Below are 21,282 nucleotides of genomic sequence, written 5' to 3'. Positions count from 1 at the left end.
CACTCGTGGGTGCATCCCATTGGGGCCCATGGATTTGTGGGTATCAAGTTTGCGTAAATGATCTCTAACCCAATCCTCCTCAAACAAGGGAAAGTCTTCCTTTCTCCAGACTTTCTCTCTTGCCTTCAGGGTCTGGGATTCCTGAGTGTTGGCCTGAGCAGTAAAGACTGAAGCAAAGAAGGCATTCAGTAACTCTGCCTTCTCTGCATCCTTCGTCACCAGGGCACCCACCCCATTCAGCAATGGGCCCACATTTTCCCTAGTCTTCCTTTTGCTACTGATGTATTTGAAGAAGCCCTTCTTGCTGTCCTTGACATCTCTCGCCAGATTTAATTCCAAAAGGACCTTAGCCTTCCTCATCGCATCCCTGCATACTCTGACAACGTTCCTGTATTCCTCCCAAGTGGCCTGTCCCCCTTTCCACTTTCTGTATACTTCCTTCTTCTGGTTGAGTTTTGCCAGGAGCTCCTTGCTCATCCATGCAGGTCTCCTGCCTCCTTTGCTTGACTTCCTGCTCTTTGGGATGCACCACTCTTGAGCTTGGAGGAAGTGATGTTTGAGTATCAACCAGTTCTCTTGGACCCCCCTTCCTTCTAGGTCCCTATCCCATGGGATTCTTCCAAGCAGGTCCCTGAAGAGGCCAAAATTTACTCTCCTAACCTCCAGGGCTGCAATCCTACTTATTGCCCTGCTTCCTCCTCACAGGATCCTGAATTCCGCCATCTCATGGTCACTGCAGCCAAGGCTGCCCCCAACCTTCCCATCTCCAACCAGTCCTTCTTTGTTTGTTAGTACGAGGTCCAGCAGCACACCTCTCCTCATTGACTCCTCCACCACCTGTGTCAAGAAGTTGTCACCAATGCTCTGCAGGAACCTCCAGGACTGTTTGTGCCTAGCTGTGTTGTCTCTCCAGCAGATATCAGGGTGGTTGAAGTCCCCCATGAGAACCAGGGCCTGGGATTGTGAGGCTACTTCCAGCTGTCTGTAGAAGGCCTCATCAACTTCCTCTTCCTGATCAGGTGGCCTGTAGTAAACACCCACAACAGTGTCACCCATGCTAGCCTGCCCTTGAATCCTTACTGATGAGCAAATGAAGAGTTAACAGGACTGAAGAAGTCTGCCAACGGATATGTGCAAGGGCTGATATGCACAAGGCTGTGGAATAGGAGAATTAACAAGACTAAAGAAATCTGCCGCCTGCAATCTGCATGGACCCCCAGGGAGAGAAGAAGCAATACAGAGGTATTGTGGTCTTGCCTTGCTAACAGGGTCTTTCCCAGCAGAGAAACAAAACAGTCCTGTGATTGTGAAACTCGCGAAAGTCAGCAAAAGCATTGTTTGCCCAGAGCCCCAGCCGTATAAAAAGAGACTTGGGAGCTAAGAGAGATTCAGCAGGGACGGGAACATGACCTGATCATCCTCTCCGGATGGACCATGAGTATCCCCCGTCCCTCCCCTTTTCCTGGGACACTGGGTTAAGGGAACTCCTCGAGGTTGAGAGTCCTCTCACTAGGAGAGTGAACAAGAAAGCTTTCAAGCAGGGATAAGCAGTGCTTCCAATTAATAGCGCAGTTACCGACAGTTTTGTGTTATCCTTCCTAAATTAGTAATCGCATTATTTTAATGGATGTTACTAATCCAAGAGCTTGCGTGACGGAATGAACAGATTTTTTATTACGTTACTGTCTCAGTTGTTACTGTTGAACCTTCATAGTGTGACATTTACCCATAAGCTCTCAACTCGCTCTTCATCCACTCCTGGGCAGAGCTCCATACAGTCCAGTTGCTCTCTCACAGAAAGAGCAACTCCACCACCTCGCCTCCCTGGCCTGTCTTTCCTAAAAAGCATGTAGCCATGCATGACAGCACTCCAGTCATGCCAGCTATCCCACCATGTCTCTGTAATGGCAATGAGATCATGGCCCTGCGACTGCACACAGATCTCTAATTCTTCCTGTTTATTCCTCATGTGGCATGCATTGTTGTACAGGCATTTGAGAGAGGTGATCGAGCATGCAGGTTTCCCAGGAAGGATACAAGAGGATCCTCCATAGCCATGTCCTGTGCACACTTCCTTGGCTGCATGCACCTGCTGGAGGCATCCCGACTTGAGGCGCATTTTGCCAGCTACCCTGTCATTATAACTCTCCCCTTCCCCCGTCTTTCTAGTTTAGAGCCCTCCTTACCAGGTTGGGCAACCTGTTGGCAAAGAAAGACACGTGTGCCCCACTTAGTGTGGTGGATCCCATCTTGCCCAAGCAGTTGTTGATCCAGGTGCTGCATGGCAGAAAGGCTTCCTGGCTGTGGGCAAGGGGAAGGAGCTGCTGGCACCAGGCTCTGGGCTCCAGGGAACAGGCCCAGGGCTCTGAGCGGGGAGCGCTGCCCCAGCCTGGTCCTCCCCCAGGGGGCTCTGCTGGTGGGAAGGGCCTGGCCAGGAGGGAACAACCTGCCTGGGGAGGCAGCAGGAGCACTGATGTGCTCAGTGAAGGAGATGAGAGCAGTGGGTGTTGCTGAGCTGACTTCAGGAAGGCTCCACACTGTCTCCCATAATGTCTTCGCAGATGCACTGATGAAGCAGCGACTGGATAAGGGGACAGGGAGGTGGACTGAACCCTGGTTGAGCTCCAAAGGAGTTTTGCAGAAAAGGACCTGGACAGAAATGATCTCACAGCCTCAAAAAGCCGCAATGTGCCTGCTGTCGGCCTATGAGCTCCTGAGGCGGAAGTGACCTCACAATGATGAACACTGGAGACATGAGCCCAGTTCTGGCCTATCAGCAGCAGGGAAAGAGATGACTCTGCAAGGACCTACATGAGCCAAAAGCCTCTTATTGGCCTAAAAGCTCAGAAGACAAAAGCGACATTGTGATGCGACAAATGCTTACAGTGAGCATTGGTGCCATGTGCCTGCTGCTGGTATATCAGGTACTCAGACGGAAGTGACCTCATGAACACAAGAAGCAGCGTGTGCCTGCTGCTGGCCTCTCAGGAGCTGAGGCAGAAGTGATCACGGAGTCACCTTTGAAGCATGTCAGCTGTGTGGCTGCTGCTAACCTTTCAGATACTGAGCCAGAAGTGACCTCACCAGCTCAAACAGAAGCAATGTTCCTGCCACTGGCCTATCAGCTGCTGAGACAGAAGTGACATCATAATTTGCATTGAAGCCATGCACCTGCTGCTCTCCTATCAGGCACCAAGGCAGAAGTGACCTCACAAGCACAAGCATCAGCAAGGAGGAGGCTCCAGCAGTAAAGACAGTACAATTTTTTGTATACAATACCTTCCTTCGACAGCTGGGAAGACTGACCTCACGGATATTTTTCCCTAGATACCTCTGCAAAGGCCTGGGAGGCGTCAACTATTTTACTTCCACACTCCCCGCTTTGAGGCTTACAGTCTCACATCGTCGTCAGGTCCAGAGTATGGCTGAAGGGCTGCAGACGCCCTGCTCACAACTCCTGGGATCCCAAGAGTGATCCCTGCAAAGGCCATGCTGTCCCACCCTCCAGTCTTGCCTCTGGCCTTTATAATCACTTACAGCCACCAGTCCAAGTACTTCTTCCTTTTCTTCTTTCTTCTCCTTTAATACATTCAGCATTTTTCCTTTGGCCTCTGCTTGCATTATGCCTCGCTCTATCCTTTCACACAGCAATTTGCCACAAGAGAAGATTAACTGAACCAATACCTAAAGAATTACCAGAGTCAGTAATCCTAATAAAATATGCTTCAATGCCATTTCAGGCAGTTTTCCTAACCATCCCATCCATTAGGGGGCAAATGCAAGCATAACCAACAGTTTGAAGAGTTCGTTGCACTAACTCATTCTTGGGCAGGATTTAAATAAAGGTTAGTATCCCAAGCAGCAAAATGAAAATCAGAACTAGACTTATAAAAAAGAGTCTGAGCATTTTGAAACTCTGAAGATGTAGGCTTCCAGTTGATGTCTAATATGATAAATGAGGCACAAAACATTACAAAAAGGGTAATTCTCTTGGGAATTTCTAAATTCCAATAGCTTCCCAGGTGTTCCCATGGGTTAGCATTCTTCATTCTTCATGGTCTTCTGACATAACAGTTTTTTCACAGGCTAGCACATGACTGGTAATATAAACCTAGATAAAGCATCCCGAAATAAAGTTATGATTCTTAAAACAAATGAAGTAGCAAGAAGTTGAGGTGGTAACAGCTGGGTTGTTCAAGGCTCCTCGCAGGGCCATAGGCAATGCTTCTGTTGGTGCTTGATGGAAGGAAGTCCATCTGGGCCATGCAGCTCTCCCGTTGTCACGTGAAAGGGAGGGAAGGAAGGCCCTTCCTTATCTTTGTAATTTATGTTTGCCTGCCAGAGCCCCCTGTTTGAGAACTTTCCCTGAGCCAGTTTCACAAAGTAAAAAAGAATAAGATTTTATTAAAGCGACAGATACAAGAGGTTTGGAATTGCCATTGATAAATGCACTTGCTGCTACAAATTTTCTTTCTATGAGCTCAAACTAACAATTCAGCGCTTTCAATAATAATATATTTTCCTGGGTAACATCTGACGTTGTTTGTCGGAGGGGCAAATCTTACCACAGAGGTGTCCCTGTTTGGGGGAAGGGGAGAAGAAGGCTTGCTCATCAGCAGTCTCCAGAGAACAGGTTGGAGGTTCAGTTTTCTTCCCTTCCAAAAGCTTTAGTGAGCTATCCTCTGTTTTATAGTTGCTGAAGGTGGGATGTGCAAGTGCGGCAGACATACTTCATTGGCCAGATTGCCATTTGCGCAGTTGTTGTGGGGTATGCCCCCCTTATTTACATATCGTTATGCAGCAAAGGGTGTGTTTTTGAATATGGTAATCAGGGATAATGAGGCTAGGGGTACTACAGGTCAACAGTGAGTCCGTGAGCAGCAATTATTTTTTGGTATGCAACCCTTTGTGGTCAGGGGCAGACCATGATATCTCCGTATCACTCCCTCCTCCGCCATGCAGCTGGAACAAGCTGTCTGGCCTTCACCTTCTAGCTTGTTACTCATGTTGCAAAAGGGTGGTGTGTTTTGTCTGCCACATACTGTTTTTTCCTTTGTGCCTCCTTATCTTTCTCCCTGAATTCTCTCCTGATCCCACACCAGTGGCAGTGGGTGTCGTCTGTGCTGAGTCTGCCAGATGCCCTGACCTTGTTACATAGGGAAGCATGGACCCAGCTGGCCTGCCCTTGCACTGCACTACAGAGTCGGGAATTAACAGCACCAAATAAGGTCCTCTCCAGCACGGCTGACGTGTGTGTTTCCCTGGCCTACCTTAACACAGACCCAGTCTCCTGGTTCCAGGGAGTGACAGACATTAGTGGCAGCTCAGGTGAGGCTTCTCTCACCTGTGCGTGAAAAGACCTTACACATCTCATTAATGCCCTACAATATTTGAGATGGGCGTCACCTGTCAATGGCAAGGCTGCCTGTGCTGGAGTTGAGGGTGCTGTGCGAGGCAGCTGCTTGGGGCTGCCCGGTCAGATCTCATGAGGCGACAGCCCAAGTTTCCTATTCAACGTATTTCTTATATACATTAATGTTAGAGATAACGCATCCGGCCATTTCAAGCCAGTCTCTCCACAAATCTTTGCCAGTTTGGATTTACTTGTTCCATATGTGGGGCTGCACAAATGTAAAATGGGTCCCGCCATCGCTATCTCATGTTAGGGGAATACCTACCTGAGGAATTAGTTCTGTCCGTAGCTCTCTCTTTTGTTTTTTTTTTTTTTTTGGAACAGTTGTGGCATCTGAATGTCCGCAAGGTGAGGCCTCAGCCCATCCTGGGAACATATCTAAAAAGACAAGGACATACTCAAAATTACAGAAAAATTCCCAGTAACTTCAGTGTCACTTCTAAAAGCAATGCATAGTTCAAATCATGCCTTTCAACTGAAGTTACATTCCATACATATGTGTTATCAGGCAGCTTACACACACTGAGGTCATATCCAGGAGTCATTCCTGGATATTGGGTCTGCACACAAGCACAGCTGGAGCCCACGTAAATGATTGCTGACCCATTAGAAACCATAGGATGCATGTCATATTCACATCTGGTTAAATGTTGATCTAAACAGTGATCTGGTGATTGAAAGCTGATATTGGCTCGTATTGAATTCACACACACAACTGATTCGCCTCTTGCTGGTGTCCTTCCAAAGAGGTGCTCTGGGACATTCGCCCTTGCTGGGCCACCGTTGTCACTGCGGTCAGGCTCTCGTCACAGAAACACTCCCGCTATGTGTTTCTAAAACCACCTAATTGTCTCCTTCATAACAAAGCACATTTTTCATCAGACTGATACATGATTACATATCATACGCATATGGAGTGTTTTGATATCCCCGTAGCTGGGGAACCTGTGCTTTTCTACCCATCCAAAGGCCATCAATTTATGCACAGGTGTTCTAAAACGCATTCAAAACTCTGTTATGTGAAGGTGCATTCTTCCCAGTCCCAGGGTTGTAAAGCCACACTAAAGGTATATAATATAAAAATATAATTTGTCAAGGTAGAAATTTTTATTCTTAATTGATTCATCTTTGCTTTTCATAGGACTCAAAATACTGTGTTTTTGCAGATACACATTCACATTCACGTGTCTTCTATGTTACATACACAGGTGTTGCATTGTACGCTGGAGCTCTAGTACTAATGATCACTATTCACAGTAGGGGATATGGCCATCCTCACCAAGGGAAACAAGGTTTCTCTTGTCTGCAGATGAAGACCCCTTTAAGCTGGATCCATTTTTTCCTGGTTGCCTTGGTTTACTCATACTTTTCTCTCATCTCAATTTCAGCCTCAGCAACTGCTCTAAAAAAAGGGAATATACATTTCCCTTTATCTATGCACAGATGGTAATAAAACAAAATAAAGGCAGCCAAGGACAAACTAAGCAACATACAATTAATAATATCCATAGGTTTGAAATGGATTACGTGTTCTTCTGTGCTACCCAGGGAAGAGAAAAATAGCAAAGCTTATGATTAAAGTAATCTTAATCACTCAAGCTAGAACATTTACATCTGCAGGACTTTCCTGTGATGTTAGAGATCTAATAATTTGCTTCTTTGCTTCCACATTTCTATCCAATTCATTAGCTAATATTCTTAAACAACTGCTCACCAAAACCCCGTCCATGTTTGGTATTCGTTGGTTCCATCTCTTCTCTGTAACACATGAACCTTCTATTTTAATTTAAATGACCACTCACTACATTACTACATAAGTTTTACCATGATCTCTATTTTTTATTTCACATTTTTTTCACTCTAAAAAAAATGTTGGTGTTAGCACACCAAATAGAATCAAGTGTTACTGTCTAACTAACTGTGCCCTTGTGGCCAAGAAGGCCAATGGTGTCCTGGGTGCATCAGGAAGAGTGTTGCCAACAGGTCAAGGGAGGTGATCCTCCCCCTCTACTCAGCCCTGGTGAGGCCACACCTGGAGTACTGTGTCCAGTTCTGGGCTCCCCAGTACAGGAGGGATGTGGCACTACTGGAGCAAGTCCAGCGAAGGGCTACAAAGATGATTAGGGGACTGGAGCATCTCTCTTATGAGGAAAGACTGAGAGAGCTGGGCCTGTTTAGCCTGGAGAAGAAAAGGCTGAGAGGAGATCTTATCAACGTGCACAAGTATCTTAAGGGAGGGTGTAGAGAGGATGGAGCCAGACTCTTCTCAGTGGTGCCCAACAATAGCAGGAAATGCAGCAGGCACAAACTGAAACACAGACAATTCCATCTGAACATGAGGATAAACTTCTTTCCTGTGAGGGTGACAGAGCACTGGCACAGGTTTCCCAGAGAGGTTGTGGAGTCTCCTTCACTGGAGGTATTCAGAAGCCCTCTGGATACAATCCTGGGCAATGTGCTGTAGGTGACCCTGCTTAAGCATGGGTGTTGGACTAGATGATCTCCAGAGGTTCCTTCCAACCTCAACCATTCTGCGATTCTGTGTGTGAGTTGGTGTTTGTGTGTGGGCAACTGGCTCCCACCTTCCATCTTCAGTGATTATAATGGGGCTGTAGGCAACGAGGTCACATATAGACAATTATTGCACACACTTCAGCTTTGGCAAGAGGAATGCCACTTCCTGTGAGTTGATGGACTACACAAGAGGGATCTGAATCCCCCTCCACCCCAGGGGCTTCTAACCTGGCATGAGATGCCCAGATTGACTCATCTGAAGTAATACCTGAAGAATGGGCAAATGAACTCCCTCCTTGTCCCCATCTAGGTTTCCTACACAGTTAAGAGACAGGAATAGTGGCTGCCAGAGTGGGATATTTCCACCTTTCTTAGATAACCATCCTGTGATGAGACAAATTCGAATGCTGCAGTCAGGCTGTCCTTGTTTTTCAGAGAGACCATAGGTGATTATTTTGGTCTGCTTCAATGAATATTTTGCAGGAGGAGGGAGCAAAAGGACAAATAAAGTCACGCCTCCAGCTGTGCCACTCTTCCCGAGCGGGGCCAGGCTCCTGGGATGGAGGCAGCTCCTGGCAACCTGGCAGCACTGCCAAGAGACAGCTGTGTGCAGGAGCAGCTCCTCCGCAAAGAGCAGCAGGGCTCCGGGCACTTCCTGCAGGTGCCAACATGAGACAAGCAAGGTGAGCGAGACAAGTGAGACAGAAAGAAGTTAAAGATGTTCAGGGCTGGAAGGATGGCTGAGAGCTCAGTGGTGGAGAAATCTTCTTAGCCTCTAACACAGTAAGTCTCTCCCTGCAGGGCAATGCCCACAAGGTACCCGGAGGAGTCCCCCAAAGCTACCACATCCCTTGGCCGACAGGATCTGTCAGGATGGCTCTCCCCATTTTCCTTGTGTGGAGCAGGAGGTGCTTTAGAGCAGCGATTCCCTGCCACACCGTCACAGGCACAGGGATGCTGCAGGGGAGTGCAGCTGGCGTTTGCACACAGATCTGCCCAGGCTTGTAATTCAGAGCCGTGTCCCTGCACCCCAGGGTGCTGTGTGCCTGGGGCAGTGACTCTGTCGCCTGCGAGGGTCAGCACTCAGCCTGCCTGGGGAACTCCCCTTGGCACTGTGGGGAGAAGCTGTGGCTGGAAGGAGAGATCCCCTGCAGGGCAGGTTCATTCTCCATTTGAGAGGGTGCTGCATGGGTCAGGGCTGTCACAGCTCCTGCTCACTTCCAGGACATTTCTGGAGGGTCCATTTCAAAAGGAAGGTCAAGGCCAGAGATACCTGAAAGCGATGGAGCTTTATTGAGTCTATGCTTCAGTTTTGTCCTCTTTGGGTGGGGTGCAATGGTATTGATTAGTCAGGTTTAGACAGGGGACTGGGACTCCAAAACAGCGACACTGAGAGAGCAACAGTTGTGGGCGGAACTCAGGAAATCCCTTCAATCACCCCTCAGCCTACAGACAGAAGCAGCATCACCTTCCCAGCCTCAGCAAGGTTTGTCTCACCTGCTCCTTAGCTCCTGCAAACTCAGCCCAGGGGTCCCTGGGCAGTGCCCTGCTGCTGGGAGATATCTGCAGGGCAGAGCTGCGCAGACAGCGGGTGGGATGTGGTCTGTGAGCACTGACAGGGGAGAGACGTGGGGACAGAGAAACAGCTCCCTGCAGGGACAGCTGCAGGCAGCAGAGTCATGCTCAAAGCGTGAGAGGAAACTACAAAATCCAATGCCTCCTCTCCTCTCCCACCCAGCACAACCCTCTGCCCTCCAGGCTGTGGGTCTGTGGCATGAGTCGTTTCCTTGGCAGCTGGACATGCAGGAGAGGAGAAACTCCGCAGTGCCCCCTGTCTCTCCCTGTCCCTTCCTCCTTCAGCAGAAATATCATGGTATTGCTCTGTGTTTCCCACTTCTTCATGCTGCTCTTGTTCTTGCCCTGGGACTCTCTGGGCAGGGGGGGTTCAGATGCAGTTCAGACACTGACCCTACAGATCCTGCCATGCAGATGTGTCCTTGACAGTGAGGTGCTCAAGTCCCCCTCTAACCTGTGCAGCTCTGAGCAATGCAGTGGGGGGGGGGGGGGACTGGGAATGAGCCAACTCTCTCGTCAGGACATCCCATCCTTAAAACATTCAACCATTTCTCTGGGATGTCTGGCTGGGCTGCAAGCTGTCCTCCAGAAGGGCACAGCTCTCCCATTGCATTGCAGTGTTATCTCCGTGCCGCATGAAGAAGCCACCTAGATATTGAGGCCATGGAAATGCTGCTGGGTGGCTGGGTGTGGGCAGCTGGAATGAGCCCGATGTGTTCCTGGCTAGAAGGGGAGTGCTGAGACCCCCCTCAGATGCTCTGAGAATGGGTGTTGATCTGCACTTTGAAACTAGATGCCTCTGCTCTCAGTGGTGTCATTTCTTTCTAGGTAACATGAGTGCAATTGTCCTGCACCTCAGAGGTGTGAGCACAGGGCAGCTGTGAACAGGGTGGATGGACAAGGCAGCTCTCCTCCCTCTGCACTAAAGCCCTAGTGAATCCTTTTGCTTCTCAGGAGTCACAGTGGTTCACTCGGAGTGCAGGAGCAATGCTGAGGATTTCTGTCTCCTCACAGCAAGCTCAGCCAGCACAAAACAGCTCAAGTCATGGAGCTCAGTGACTGTTCTGCCGAGATGGGGAGAGATAAATTGTTTGTTGCAGGGGAGGAAGTTATGAGAAAGTTGTTCTCACAGCAGTGTGTCCTAACTTGTCTACATGTCTTCTTCCTTGAACAGTCCCCTTGTGCCCCAAGAGAATAAATGTCCAACAGCAGCTCCCCCACCGAGTTCCTCCTCCTGGCATTCACAGACACGCGGGAGCTGCAGCTCTTGCACTTTACGCTCTTCCTGGGCATCTACCTGGCTGCCCTCCTGGGTAACGGCCTCATCATCACTGCCGTAGTCTGCGACCACCGCCTCCACACCCCCATGTACTTCTTCCTCCTCAATCTCTCTGTCCTGGACCTTGGCTTCATCTCCACCACTGTCCCCAAATCCATGGCCAATTCCCTGAGGGACACCAGGGCCATTTCCTACTCGGGATGTGCTGCACAGGTCTTTTTCTACATTTTCTCACTTTCAGCAGAATGTTCTTTTCTCACTGTCATGGCCTATGACCGCTTTGTTGCCATCTGCAAGCCCCTGCACTATGGGACCCTCATGGGCAGCAGAGCTTGTGTCAAAATGGCAGCAACTGCCTGGGCCAGTGGTTTTCTCAATGCTCTCCTGCACACTGGAAACACATTTTCAATACCATTCTGCAAAGGCAATGTCGTGGAGCAGTTTTTCTGTGAAGTTCCCCAGCTCCTCAAGCTCTTCTGCTCAGATGCCTACCTCAGGGAAGTTGCCGTTATTGTATTTAATCTTTGTTTAGCCTCTGGGTGTTTTGTTTTCATTGTGCTGTCCTATGTGCAGATCTTCACTGCTGTGCTGAGGATGCCCTCTGAGCAGGGACGGCACAAAGCCTTTTCCATGTGCCTCCCTCACCTGGCTGTGGTCTGCCTTTCTCTCAGCACTGTCATGATTGCCTGCCTGAAGCCCACCTCCATCTCCTCCCCAGTTCTGGATCTGGTGGTGGCTGTTCTGTATATAGTGGTGCCTCCAGCAGTGAACCCCCTCATCTACAGCTTGAGGAACAAGGAGCTCAAGGATGCGCTGAGAAAACTGGTTCAGCGGGTACAATGTCAGCACCAGTAACTGTCCCGTGTGCATCTACTCCTCCTTCCCAGGGTAGCTGGCATCAAGGCTAGGTGGTGTTCATTTCTTGCTTGCTTGCTTTTCTCTGTTACATTCGCATTAAAAGAAAAAATGTTCTGGTTCATGCACTTGTCCTCAGGAATCTCTCATTTGAATCTGACCCAGAGACCTTGTTGAAGCGGAAAGACAGGCTTCTCCCTTCATCAGCAGAGATGGGGGCACCTCATAACCTGCTAGTCTGAGCTCACTCAGATGCCCTTAGGGCAAAGCGGAGAGATTCCCTCTGCAGTGTCACTTTTGGCGATGACACCAAGAGAGCTCAGGGGGACACAGAGGCTCAGACAAGTAAAGATGGGGTGAGACCATGGGTCCCATGTCCATTAGGAGAGCGCAGCTCTCCTGGCCACAGTCAGGCTGTGTTCTCACACTCATCTCCTGCAAGGGTGGCAGCCAGGTGTCACTATGGGCTGGTCCTTTCCCTCTACAGTGCTCCCATGCTCACAGGGGAGTGGGAGTGGAGGGGAGGAGAGTCTGGATGCAGCCTGTGGGGATAGACCCTCTGCTCTTCAGGACCATCCCCTCATTCTACAGCAGGCATTTCCTTGCTGCAGCCTTTGCATGGGGGCTGCAGCTTTCCTGGAGACACTTCCACTCACAGCAGCAGGACTTTCTCTTTTCAGGGCTGCTCTCCTCATTTCCACACTGTCCTGTTGTGCTCTGATGTGTGTATACAGCCCAAGACTTCTCACAGCGTGGTGGTGTTAGGATTGTGGTTCCATGTGCATTCCTGTGAGTATAGTACAGGCAGGAGCAGGTAATGGGCACCTTTAAAACACAAGGGGATGTCACGGTCCACGGGAGTAGTGGGAAAGAATCATACGCAGTCACAGAATGCAGATTCAATTCCAACTTTATTCAGCAATGTGCCCATCTTATATATGTTTGTGCAGTCATGGCATGCAGGCACGCGGCACCTTGGCCACTTTGATCGGTTAGCGCTACACTTTGATCGGTTAATGGTTAGCTGCTATGAAGCACGCGGCGTTCGCTACACTTTGATCGGTTAACGGTTAGCCGCTATGAAGCACGCGGCGTTCGCTACACTTTGATCGGTGGCCCTTAAGGAGCAACCTTTATAATTCTTCATACAGATTGTAATTCTGAAGCACTGTAAGAGCCCCAACACCTCCCCCTCTTTTTTCAAATAATAGATCAACCATTCTTTGCACCTGAGCTAGAATGCACTGCAATATGCACGGCCCACAAATCAATAGGAGCATAACTACGACACCTATGGTAATCAGCTGTTTCAGTCCCGCCGCCAGCCAGGGCCCGATCCAAAAGGGCGGTCGGGATAGCTATTTGGCACTTATGGTGCTCAGTTGTTTTATCGTCTGTCAAGAGCCCCAGCTTCCGACCTGGGTCTTCAGGCACAGATAGCAGTTGACTCGCGGGCTGTTTCTGGTGAGCAGTCGTCCGCAGGCCCAGTGTTACTCTTTCTCAACCATGGTCGGACCCACTTCGCGGGTATCCACTCCGTGCCAGTACCTGCAACGACACAAGCATACCCTCGGCCCCAAGTTAGTAACTCTACAGGCCCTTGCCACGAGTTCGTCTGTGGCACCCATCGGGACACGAGCATTTTGATGGGCCTCGTGGTCTGCATATGTCGTGTCCCTGGGTTGACCAATTCCCCTTGGTCTATTTTGATAAGGTTGCGCCAATTTAGCACGTAACAGCTTTTTGCTACGATGTCATGGACGGGGAGGGTTAGCTCCCCCTCCTTTTTCAATACAGCCAAAAGGCGTTTCAAGTCTTGATGACGGCGCTCCACGATGGCTTGACCAGTGGAATTGTAGGGGACCCCCGTGAGATGCGTAATGCTCCAATCCCTCATAAACGCGGAGCACGCTGCACTTGTATAGGCGGGCCCATTATCCGTTTTGATCTGATCAGGCTTTCCTAATGCGGCAAAGGCTTGCATCCAATGCAGACGGCAGGCAGTAAAGCGTGTAGAAGTTGTGGCGGTGGCCCATGTCATCTTGCTGAAGGTGTCGACTGAGACATGTACAAAGCGCAATCGTCCAAAGGCGGGGACTTCTGTGACATCGGTCTGCCATATCTGGCGGGGCTCTAGCCCGCACGGGTTCGCCCCAGCCATCTGTAAAGGGGGAATACGTGCGCAGTCAGGGCATGCGGCCACTATGGCCCTGCTCTCTGTTCTGGAGATGCGAAATTCTTTCTGCAGAGATCTGGCAGACTGATGAAAGAATGCATGGGATTGCTGCGCCAGTTGTATCTTGGGTTTTTCTTCGCCGGCGGCCGAGACTTGGGCGTCTATCCGTTGGTTGCCCTCCGCCATTACTCCTGGCAGCCCCGAATGACTGCGGATGTGCGTGCACCAGAGTGGCTGAACACGAGAGTTCAAATGGCCACTTGCCTGAGTCAACAATGCCTGGATGCTGGGATTGGTAGTTTGTCCAATAAGAGCAGAGTCCAATCTTTGTAATACCCCCGCCACATACAATGAGTCGACTATGAGGTTGATAGGCTCCTCGGCAAAGTCTTTTAACGCGAGTACAGCTGCCATGAGTTCTAAAACTTGCACGGAGTGCTCGGCTGCGCCTTGAACGATTTTCCGGGCCCATTCCCCTCGTACGTCCACATACTCGTATCCGTATTTCTTTGTCCGACCGCTAGCATCCGTAAAAACGGACTTCGCGTCTCGGAGGGGGCTGTCCACCACTACTCTCCTTTCCTCGAGCATCAGCCGTGTGTGCAGCAGAGGATGCCGCGGGTAGTGGTTGTCAAGGTGAACCCCGCACGTTGCCAAGGCAAATGAAACGCTCTGTTGGGCCCACTCAGATACGAGGTCCAGGGAGGCGAGTGGCAAGATGATCCGCGACGGTTCTCTTCCCGATATGGTACGGATGCGCTGTCTCATTTTTAGCAACAGTTCTCCTACAGCGTCCTTCCTGGGCATGACTACCACGTGCGGCTGGACCGACGAAAACACCCATTCCAGGACCGTGAACTGATTGTTCTCGCTGGTTTGCCCAATTATGCCCACCACCTCTTGGTGTTTATTGTAGCAGACTATGTCAATAGGCTTGGCGGGATCATAACGATAAGCTTGTGCGTTCCATAATTTCCTTTCAATGTTGGTCAAGGCCGTCCGCGCTTGAGGGGATAGCGTTCTCGGATCCCCGGGACCTCTGCTGTCCCTAAGCAGATCCACCAATGGTTGAATTTCTTCGTTTGTTATTCCGCAATAGGTACGGATCCACTGTATATCCCCTAGCAGCCTCTGTACGTCGTTTACCGTCGATACCTCTCGTTTGATTGAGGTTTTCATTGGATAGACTCGAGCGTTGGTAACAACCATGCCGAGGTAGTTCCAGGGTGCGCGTCGCTGGACCTTCTCAGGGGCGATAGTGAGACCCCAGGTCTGCAGCTGTCGGCTTAGTTCCTGCTGATCCTCCTCTGGCAAGGGAGTTTCCGTCGCGACTAGTATATCGTCCATGTAGTGATACACAATAGCCTCTGGATGTTTCCCTTTCCAGGGTTCGAGGGCCTGGTCCACATACCACTGGCATATTGTGGGGGAGTTCTTCATCCCTTGGGGCAGGACCACCCATTGGTACCGTCTCGAGGGGCCAGAACGGTTTATCGTCGGTACTGTGAAGGCAAAGCGTTTCGAGTCTTCCGAATGCAGAGGAATGATGAAGATGCAGTCCTTCAGATCAATCACCAGCAGACTCCAGTCTCGCGGGAGCATGACAGGCGATGGCAGTCCTGGCTGCAGGGCCCCCATCTCTTCCATGGTTGCGTTCACAGCTCTCAGGTCGTGTAGCAGCCGCCACTTTCCTGATTTCTTCTGTATGGTAAAAATGGGTGTGTTCCACGGGCTCGTCGAGGGTTGAATATGTCCCAACCGCAGTTGTTCCTCCACCAACTTGTTGACTTCCCTTAGCTTCTCCTCCTGTAGCGGCCACTGCTCTACCCATACCGGCTCATCACTCTTCCAGGTGATTTTCAGCGTGGGCGGAGAAGCTTTGGCAGCAGCCACTGCTAAAAAGGGCACGAGAGGACTAGCCCCCACTGAGACAGAAGGTCTCGGCCCAGAATCCACAGCGGGGTATTCATTACGTATGGTTTCACTACGCCCAGATGGCCTTCCTCATCGCAGATTTCTACAAACCTCGCACTCCTCCAGGTGGAGGCTGACCCACCGATCCCCTGTACCGCAGTGGTGCTATCTACTAACACCCAAGCAGCTGGCCAAGAGTCGCGAGGTATTATGGTGACATCGGAACCCGTATCCATCATCATCTCGGCTTTCAGGCGATTGGTTCCGTCTCCAGGGGAGGTAATGGTAACTCTTCGGGTGGGCCTGGTTGAAGATATAGAGGTGGGGAACAAGACCAGGGGCGTCCCCGTGGATCCGAACCCTCCCTGTCGAGCTTCTTTTCTGGCAAGAGGGACTGCGGGCTTAAAGGGAATTAATTGAGCAATTTTGCTTTTCGCGGGGATTGTAACAGGGGGACAGAAAACCTTTATCATGATTCTTATGGGTCCGCGGTGGTCGGCGTCAATGCACCCAGGGATTACAAATATGCCCTGCCTGGAAGCAGATGATCGTCCTATCAGCAGGGCTGACAATCCCCCTCCCAAAGGGCCGCGAACGTCCGAATCCACTAAATGGACCTGCTCATCGGTGATGGTTATTGGTTCTGCCAGGGCCAAATCGACTCCTGCACTCCCTCTTGTGTCTGCGTGGCGTTCGAAGAGGCAACCATGGGATACTTCTTTGCAGCGTCCCAGGCACGGCTGCTCCGGTTTCCCGGCAGCTGGGTGCCATCCTTCTTGAACTTCGATCGGCATTCGCTTGCTCTATGCCCGAACTTGTCACATCGTTGGCAGGTGTTCCCCCCAGGGTTGCCCGTTTGGCCGGCGTTAGTCGATCTTCTCTGTGGACAATTTCTTTTCCAATGGCCAGCCTGGCCGCAGGTATAGCATTTCTCCGTCCCCCGGCCACCTCCCCCTTGTGTGGGGACTTGCCTCAGGGCAACAGCCAATGCGGTAGCATGGATCTTTGCCTTTTGTCTCTCCATTTCCATGGGTGCTCGGGAGCAGATTTCCACCATTTTGAGCAGTGAAGCTCCCGGCGCCAGTGTGGCGAGCAGTTTTCTGCACGTTGAATTAGCATTTTGCGTGGCAATCTCCTTGACCATGATTGTCTTCATGTCCGGTGGTACGTTCGGGGCCGCATCAACGGCCTCCTTGAGCTTGTCCACAAACTGCAAGAACGGCTGGTCCTCCGCTTGCCTTGTTGACAGGTAAGGCGGGTTGGCCTTCCCTATTTGGGGCAGCGCGGCCAGCGCCTCCAAGGCAGCATTCTTTGACTGCATCAAAACTCGGGGATGCAGTGCTGCCTGTCGAGCGGGGTCCCTAAAGGCCCCGCTGCCCATCAGCATGTCCAGGGACGCCGCACGTAATGGGTCATCTACCGGTAAGTCCAAGTTAGATATTTGGCACTGCTCAAGCAGTTCTTGCCACTTATTCAAAAATACCAGTAAGGACGTGGGCCCCAGAATCAGTTCGGCAAGGGCGTGAATATCGCCCGGTACCAGGTTCTGATATTTCACCAGGGCTCTCAGCTGTGCTTGTACCTGGTGGTTGTTTACCCCATACTGCATCACCAACTGCTGCAGCTTCGTTACCACATGCCAGTCCAGGGGTTCCCACTTCGACTGGCCTTGACCTGTGGTAATCACTGGGGCTGCAATAGGGAAAAACTGCATGTCCCCAACCAGTTCGGCGTTCTGAATTATCCCCCGCCACCTTTTTGCCATGTCCAAATCAGGGTCCCTGAGTGGTGGGGCTCCCCCTGGTACCTTTGGTGAACGGTCCAAAATTTCTTGATACTCTTTCCACGTCGGGGGGGGGGGGGGTTTCCAGGCTTGCAGGTGCTTTTCCGCCTGCTCAAGGGACCATGTCCCATTGAGCACGTTGGAGATCACCCAGTCTCTGGGGGCAGCCCCCTGGCTCTCCGGGGGCCCGCCGGCAGGAGCCCCAGAGAACCGCTCCTCAACAGCCTTCAGGCCGTCCGCAATGGCCTGATGCGCCTTCTTATACGCCTCCTTCACATGCGCCCTTTTCGACCCCCTATCCAGCCTCCTCATTTCCTCCAACAGTTCCTCCATTTTCTTTGAATATTCAGTCAGATTAATGCTTTCCTCCCCGGGTAGTGGCACAGTGGCCGGGTCCACTTCCATAGGCGGAGTGGATGGCTCGGGGGGGGCGGCCAAGGCGTCAACAACATCCCCCTTCTCATACGGTGGCAAGTCCTTATACCCGGTGCCAGTCCCCCAAGCCTCCTGCTCTATCTTAGAGAGAGGTGCCACGAATGGCAGGGAGGGTTACATCTATCAGTGAGAACTCCGAGGAGGAGGGCGCCTCAGAGGCGGGTACCGTGCATGTCTCTTCCGCCTCTTCGTCCCCCGGCGGGGATGCTGCCGCCGGGGGTTCTTCATGCAGCGCCCTCCGTATCGCGGCGACTGTCTGTGCCTCCCCATGCAGTTGTTCGATCATGAGCCGCACCTCCCGATACGTTTTGGCTAGGTGCCTGGCCTCCTTCCCTCTGTTTTGGATAGATTCCCACAGTTCCTTCCCAACCTCCTTCCAGGCTTCTACACCAAAAACCTGGCTGGGTTCCTGGAGCAAACCACACCACCTTCCCCATCACAGCAAATCCACTAATGCCTGGCGCTCCACCTTCCGTTCTGTTTTCACAGCCACTTGTAACAGTTTTTCTATCGTGGCCTTTTCTACCGCTGATACAGCGTTCCCCATACCGCCCGCCGCCTCACAAGGGCGCCTGACTCACCCGTCAGATGGGATGCGTATACGACTTTTCCTTTTTTCTTCCCATCTTTCTTCGGACGGCCAGGCTCACTTTCTTCTCCCGGGGACGAGCCTGCCGGGCGGTTCCCACTCCCGTTACTCGGACTCTTAGCAAAGCTGGCTTCTTCTTTGTTCCATCACGTCGGGGTCACCAGATGTCGCGGTCTGCGGGAGTAGTGGGAAAAAATCATACGCAGTCACAGAATGCAGATTCAATTCCAACTTTATTCAGCAATGTGCCCATCTTATATATGTTTGTGCAGTCATGGCATGCAGGCACGCGGCACCTTGGCCACTTTGATCGGTTAGTGCTACACTTTGATCGGTTAATGGTTAGCTGCTATGAAGCACGTGGCGTTCGCTACACTTTGATCGGTGGCCCTTAAGGAGCAACCTTTATAATTCTTCATACAGATTGTTATTCTGAAGCACTGTAAGAGCCCCAACAAGGGGATCTCCTCAGAGACCTGCCTGAAGTCTGGCTTTTCTTCAGAAGACGGAGTCAAAAATATGCCCAAGGGATTACACCATAAAAGGGCCTGCTGCTCTGCCTGTGAACTCTATGGACTCCAGAGGATGAGCTCAAAGTCCCAATGTGATCTGTTAGGGACCACAGGCTGGATTCAGGGCTCATTTCTCAGTGACCAGTGCCAATGGAGATGGGGAATAGTCTCTGAATTGCCTGACTGGGACGTGTGTCCTGCATGTGACAGTACTGATGGCAGATGCCCATCCTGCTGAAGGGGAATCTGAGCCCCCAGGAGAGCTCAGAGGATCTCCGGGGACAGCATGTGACTGGGGGTGCACAATGAGTGGAGCCTCACAAAGTGAGGGACTGTCCATGGTGGAATAACCAGAAGGTAAACGACTAGTTGCATGTATGCATAGGAAAACGAGGTCTCTGCAATCCCTGTAGCAGCAGTGGGGACCCCGGAGGCCCAGGGAAGGGGGACTGGAGAGTGAGTCATGCACCCTCTGCAACACACCACAGACTGGAGCTACTATACCCCCAAATACATCTGCTGCCATTGCAAACGCCCTGGGATCATGCTGAGCACCATGCATGAGCACAGACAAGTGTCTGCAGTATCAGTGGTGTTGCACCACGCCTGGCTGGGCCTGCTTCCTGCCCCAGCCAGCACAGCCAGGGCAAAGTCAGGAGTCACCGCGTGGCCCAACAGCCCACTCTCTCTGCAGAGCAGCACCGGCAGCCCGCGGCCCTGTGGGGAGCACAGGGGAGGGGTGTAGGAATGGCCGTGCACGCCAGCATGGACACACTCACCTGGGGAAAAGCTCTCTGGGGAGCAGGGATGTCCCAGAGAAAAGCAGGGCAGCATTCAGAGAGAGAGAGAGAGAGAGAGAGAAAGAGAATGAAAATGAGAAACAGGTTTCTCTGAGCATCAGCTTGAGGCAGGCTGCTCTGCCCCTGGGGCAGCAGGAGGTGCTGGAGGGGCTGCAGGGCCAGGGCTCTCATGCAGTCCTGGGGAGCTGGGTGGGCATGAAGTGGCTGCAGACAGGCAGGGAGGATGATCTCCTGGGCACAAGAGCAGGGGAGACACAGAGTGACTGGCATCATTGTGGGGCCTCCTCCCCTTTGCCAGGGAGCTGCTCCCCTTGTCCTTGGGCCTTGCCAGAGTCCTGCTGTGGACATGCAGAGTCTGGGGGATCCGAGCACCTGGCCCCTGCGCAGCCCAGGCTGGGCCCCCCACGAGTGTTAGTAGACAGCTGTACTGCAGGATCTGCCAGGGTCTGGTGCAGAAGAGAGGCCATGCAAGGCTGGCCTTTTCCCCTCCATTGGGATACAGAGACCTGCAGGAGGACCATTTACCACAGCACCGTCGGTGTGAGCAGCCAGCACTGGAAAGGGGTGATGTGAGGGGCTGGTCTGGGACGATGGCTCTGGCGCAGCTTCCTCAGTGTGCCCATGCAACACAGGGAACAACCTGGGCTCTTCTCTTCTGCACCCTCCATGTCCTGGTGCCTTTCCCAGGAGGCCTGCATTTGCCTGGCAAGCACACGGCTGTGTGCTCCCACACTGCCCATTCTCACACAGTAGCCGAATGGCAGCATTTTTCCTCTCCCAAGGCTGTATCTTGTGTCTTGTGCCTTCATGGACAAACTCCCAGACAGATGTGACCCCCCACCACTGCCCCCAGCACAGACTCGTATGCTGGCACAATTGCTCGTCCAGCTACAGCCATCTTGTGCTGTGAATAAAGTCTGGGAAGCCTTTTCCCACAGGGTTTCTCTGCGTCAGGTCAATCTCAAGAGAAGGACTAGTGCCAGCAATGCTAGTGAAGCCAGGCAGAGCTGGAGAGAAACACATCCAACTGTTCTCAGAGTCACAGAGCTGCCAGGATGGGAAGGGGCTACTGGAGTTCTCCATTGCAGCCCCTGCTGCAAATGGAGCCAACCAGCTCAGGTTTCCCAAAGCCTGGCACCATCAAGGTGTGACTGTCTCCAAGGATGGATGCCCCCACGACTCTGGGCCCCAGCTCCCAACCAGCTTGGGAGCCTCCACTGGGCTTGTGCCAATGCATCGAGCTCTGACTGAGGCTGGGGAGCTCAAACTGGACCTTGTGCCCAGGCATGGTCTCTCCTGTGCCGAACCAAGGGGAGGAATGCCTTCCCTCACCCTGCCGGCTGCACTCTGTTAACACAGCTGGTGAGCCTTGCTGCCCAGGCATGCTGCTGACTGCAGCTTCCCCCATGGGGGACTGCCAGGACATGGTCATGAGGG

At 51.8% G+C, this 21,282-nt stretch overlaps 1 protein-coding gene across 1 annotated transcript; it reads left to right on the top strand.

Annotated features, from left to right (window-relative positions):
* Positions 1-11,045: 11,045 nt before the first annotated feature.
* Positions 11,046-12,703, top strand: LOC136994005 (olfactory receptor 14A16-like). The gene is made up of 2 exons (XM_067310043.1): positions 11,046-11,543; positions 12,587-12,703. Exons 1-2 carry the CDS (start codon positions 11,046-11,048, stop codon positions 12,701-12,703), a joined length of 615 nt encoding a protein of 204 aa, XP_067166144.1.
* The last annotated feature ends 8,579 nt before the right edge of the window (positions 12,704-21,282 follow it).

Source organism: Apteryx mantelli, chromosome 23, assembly GCF_036417845.1.
Source record: "Apteryx mantelli isolate bAptMan1 chromosome 23, bAptMan1.hap1, whole genome shotgun sequence".
Lineage (NCBI taxonomy): Eukaryota > Metazoa > Chordata > Aves > Apterygiformes > Apterygidae > Apteryx > Apteryx mantelli.
The sequence above is the reverse complement of the archived record's forward strand: the minus strand, read 5'-3'. Positions and strand labels throughout refer to the sequence as shown.

Bases quoted from the DNA above. Each gene is read 5' to 3' on its own strand.
- LOC136994005 (XM_067310043.1), top strand. From the start codon at position 11,046: ATGGCCTATGACCGCTTTGTTGCCATCTGCAAGCCCCTGCACTATGGG. The intron at 11,544-12,586 runs GCAGTGAACCCC...ATGTTTGTGCAG, and splicing joins TGTATATAGTGGTGCCTCCA to TCATGGCATGCAGGCACGCG.